Source organism: Lygodium microphyllum, chromosome 2, assembly GCF_053477565.2.
Source record: "Lygodium microphyllum isolate KBCC chromosome 2, Lygodium_microphyllum_v1.1.10, whole genome shotgun sequence".
NCBI lineage: Eukaryota > Viridiplantae > Streptophyta > Polypodiopsida > Schizaeales > Lygodiaceae > Lygodium > Lygodium microphyllum.
In genome coordinates this window covers 155171841-155176193 of record NC_141136.1, presented here as the reverse complement: position 1 = coordinate 155176193, position 4353 = coordinate 155171841, and the positions used below count along the sequence as shown (strand labels likewise).

General features: G+C 45.0%; 1 protein-coding gene across 1 annotated transcript; it reads left to right on the top strand.

The window, feature by feature from the left end:
* The first annotated feature begins 388 nt into the window (after positions 1–388).
* Positions 389–4052, top strand: LOC148040502 (putative alpha-glucosidase Os06g0675700). Its single transcript, XM_087699957.1, has 4 exons — positions 389–653; positions 984–1603; positions 1790–2020; positions 2180–4052. Exons 1-4 carry the CDS (start codon positions 445–447, stop codon positions 3877–3879), a joined length of 2760 nt encoding a protein of 919 aa, XP_087556083.1. The 5' UTR covers positions 389–444; the 3' UTR covers positions 3880–4052.
* Positions 4053–4353: the final 301 nt, after the last annotated feature.

The following is a 4353-nucleotide window of genomic DNA, read 5'->3' as shown; positions in this document are numbered from 1 at the left end:
CATCGAAACAAGTTAAGAAACTTTACATTTGCCAAACAAACAATGTCTCGGTTAAAGATATCTTCGTTTTCCATTGACATGGCTTGTAAGATGCCTAGATTTCTAGTCATTTTGAAGCTTAGTGAAGGATAGATGGGAGTCATTTCATAAAAGTGAGGTGCGAATGAAAGAGTGGTTGGGGTGGCCGTGAAGCCGCGTCAGCTTGTTGGCCGTTTCACCCTACAACTGACGTTGTAAGCTGTTGATAATAATCCGACGGCAGAGAGAGTGTGAACGTTGTCTCTTTTCGTGAAGTTGGTGGCCTAAAGGTGACAAGCGGGAGCTGTAGTTGGGATTGTCACGCACGACGAGCCGCCGCCCTCAAAATCCAAGCTCGCCCTGCCCCGGCTCTACATAATTTAGCTCCTGGCCTGACGATATTGTTGACCCAATCTTGCGATCAGCATGGCGCAGTCCCAAAACGCCGTTGCATCATTCTTGCTTTCTTTAACGATTGTGGCTTGCTTTGGTTGCTCTTTGAGCACCTGTTCTTACTTCGGCTACAAAGTGCTCTCTTTTAACACCACTTCTGAGGGTCTGTTCGGGGTGCTGGAGCTTAATCAGCAAACTGACGTAAATGGGTCAGACATTGAAGAACTCCAAGTGACCGTTAGGTTCGTATAAATATCTCACTAATCAGCTCTACTGCATAATCATATAGATCAATGGTGCAGTATCACATTGTATTGCCAATTGAGAAATTACAAATTCTGTTCAAATCTATACTTGGATGGTACACTATAATTTCTGATCTCTCGCAAATGATTGACCTTCAGAATATCAAGATGCTTTAAGTGGACTAATATATGAGCTGGTTCGCAAAATTTGTCAAATGTATAGTTGAATCGAGCATGGCTATGATACGTGAAGAGGGCTTGCACGATCCTATGTGGTTTTTGTTTCATCAAATCGATTAACTGTATCGTCTTTATACCACCTCTCAGGTATGACAGCCCAGAACGTCTGCACATTCACATAACCAGCACTAATACGTCCAGTGCAAGATGGGAAATACCAGATTATCTCATCCCGAGACAAGTCACTTCAAGCGGCAACGCTAGGCAAGAGAGTGATCTGAAGTTTGTATACACGGACAACCCATTCAGTTTCTCAGTCATCAGAAACTCAACCGGGGATGGCCTTTTCGACACTAGCTTGGGTAACCTAGTATTCAAGGACCAATATTTGGAAATCTCTTCTTTCCTCCCAGATAATGCTGCACTCTATGGACTAGGTGAGAGTACCAGGCCTCAAGGGTTCCGATTGGTGGAAGGTCAAACATATACCTTATGGGCATCTGACATTCCTAGTAGTACCACAGATGTTGATTTGTATGGTGCACATCCTTTCTACATGGATGTCAGGGAAGATGGCCTCTCACACGGAGTCCTTCTGCTGAACAGCAATGGGATGGACATCTCTTACCAAGCAAACTCTCTTACCTACAAAGTAATTGGCGGGATTTTTGATTTCTATATCTTCTCAGGGCCACACCCTCTTGGAGTAATGGAGCAATATACTGAGCTGATTGGTCGACCAGCCCCAATGCCATTCTGGTCACTAGGTGAGACGTACTTTTGTTTTGGAAATCATCATCCCTCTCACGTCTGCTTTTGGTGCCAGAGACATTAACTTTCAAGTTCGGTTTGCCACAAGGTAGCCCTGATCAGCTGGCAGAGGCATGTTCCATATTCATGTGTAACTAACAGTTACTGCTGATGATGTTTAAGTTTTTAACTATGTTTCGCAGGATTTCAGCAATGCAGATATGGTTATGAAAGTGTTGAAGACTTGGAGAATGTGGTGGCGAACTACAGGGCTGCTAGCATTCCGTTGGAGGTTATATGGAATGACATTGACTACATGGATACCTATAAAGATTTCACTTTTGATCCGGTGAACTACCCTGTAGACAAAATGAGGGACTTTGTGGAACGACTCCACGCGAACAACCAAAGATACGTGCTCATACTTGATCCCGGTGGGTATAGATGGGGATAGATCACAACATTAAAGGTTTTTGAGAGGAGGAAGAGCCTGCCAGGTCTTCAATACTAATAATACATGCCCAGACTCTTGCTTATAATATTTGAAATAGTAGAAATGGCGCCCTTCTTTAATTAATTCATAAATGATACAGGTATCAGCACGGACGAAAATTACACCACATTTCAACATGGGAAGGAGAAGCAAATATTCATCCAGCGTGATGGGCAGCCCTACCTTGCTCAAGTCTGGCCAGGTCCTGTGTATTTTACAGACTTTCTTCATCCAGACATAGACTCTTTCTGGGGCACTGAGATCGCGAACTTCCATGAGCTCGTTCCCTTTGACGGGTTGTGGATAGACATGAACGAAGCTTCCAACTTTTGCAGTGGTACAATTTGTGAGTATCCCACAAATACCACCTGCACGGCCTCACTTGATCAAGCTTCCTGCTGCCTTGTTTGTAACAATGATAGTCTTACAGTTTGGGATGATCCTCCTTATGCCATCAATGTGGCTGGCATCCACAGGGGTCTTGGCATGAGAACTATCGCTCCAAGTGCTACCCATTACAATGGATTTTTGCAGTACAACACCCACAACATGTATGGCTTTTCAGAAGCTATTGCAACAAACAGGGCCCTAAGGAATCTTACAAGAAAAAGGCCCTTCATCCTGTCTCGCTCGACTTTCCCAGGAATAGGTGCATATGCTGCTCATTGGACAGGTGATAATTCAGCAACCTGGGAAGATCTGGGATACTCAATTGTGGGAATACTGAATTCTGGTCTTTTTGGGGTGCCGATGGTAGGAGCAGACATCTGTGGTTTTTTGGGTGACACAGAGGAGGAGTTGTGTAATAGATGGATCCAACTGGGTGCATTTTATCCCTTCTCAAGAAATCACGCTGACATTGCATCAGAGAGGCAAGAGCTGTATCTGTGGGAATCTGTGGCCCAGTCTGCCAGAAAAGCGTTGGGTCTCAGATATAAGCTTTTACCATATCTGTATACACTAGCTCAGCAGGCGCATGAGACAGGTGCCCCTGTTGCAAGGCCTCTGTTTTTCTCTTTCGCAGAGGATGCAAATACACTCAACATAAGTTCTCAGTACCTACTTGGGGAAGGGGTGCTTGTATCCCCGGTTCTTAGAAAAGGCGTCGACTATGTGGATGCCTACTTCCCGCGAGGCACATGGTACAATCTCTTCGATTACATGCAAGTCATCGTCGTATCAAGAGGCTCGTATGAGAGACTAACGGCACCATGGGATACGATTAACGTACATGTCCGTGAGGGCATCATCATACCCATGCAAAAGGAGGCATTGACAACGGAAGCTGCAAGGAAGACCCCTTTCACACTCGTGGTGGCACTGAGCAAGAACTTGCCGCGCCATGTCGATGATGATCATGAAAGAAAGTGGGATCAGGAACATTATGATGGTGAGGATATTGGTGCGATCAGAAGGGCCAGTGGCCGCCTATATGTGGATGACGGGGAGGATCTGGAAATGGTGGTGAAGGAGGGTAAATCAACAATGGTTAAGTTTTGGGCGGAGGCGGCGAGGGATGGGAAGGTGAAGCTTACGTCTGAGGTGGTGTGTGCAGGGTATGCTAGAACCAGGGCACCGGCACAGGAACTTACCATAGAAAAGGTGGTGGTGTTAGGTTTGCTGTTGAATGCCACCTCGAGTAATTATCCTCACGTTTGGATCGATGGAGGTGCTCCCTCGATATTGCCAGCTGCTGTGCACGCACACGAGCATGTCCTCACCATCTCCGGTTTGAACCTGCCACTCGCCTTCGACTTCACGCTCAGTTGGGATGCTCGGGCCCACATTCACGATGCTTAAATAACCACACCTTCCCGCTTAAATAAAAGCTGCCCACCAAAAGATGGAGGGTTTCGAACTCGAGCACTAAAAATCATAAATATCCTATTTGTTACTCTTTCATTTCTCCCTCTCAAAACAAAGCACTAAAAATCATAAATATCCTATTTGTTACTCTTTAATTTCTCCCTCTCTCCAAACAAAAGCTTTTTTAATGCTTATGTAATGTTACCTAGTGTTGCCAATTCTGTCTAGGGTTGAACCTACCTTTCATTCTTTGGAGATAGAAGCTTTGCTTGTCGACGAAAATTCCCCTCTACCCACCCAGCCGAGTATTGAACCACGGTCCTTGCCCGATATTCTTACGCTTAAGCTTTGTAGTAACACACACCATATACCCAATCAACTAGCATTTGAATGTCAATTTCTACTCATTCTGTCCTTTCTAAAAGAACTTGCGGCTCTTTCATGAAGCTAGCATTATATTTCAAGGGA

Excerpts from the sequence above, each read along its gene's own strand:
- LOC148040502 (XM_087699957.1), top strand. The coding sequence starts at position 445 with ATGGCGCAGTCCCAAAACGCCGTTGCATCATTCTTGCTTTCTTTAACG. Across the intron at positions 654-983 it reads GAACTCCAAGTGACCGTTAG|GTATGACAGCCCAGAACGTC; the intron begins GTTCGTATAAAT and ends ACCACCTCTCAG. Across the intron at positions 1,604-1,789 it reads AATGCCATTCTGGTCACTAG|GATTTCAGCAATGCAGATAT; the intron begins GTGAGACGTACT and ends TATGTTTCGCAG.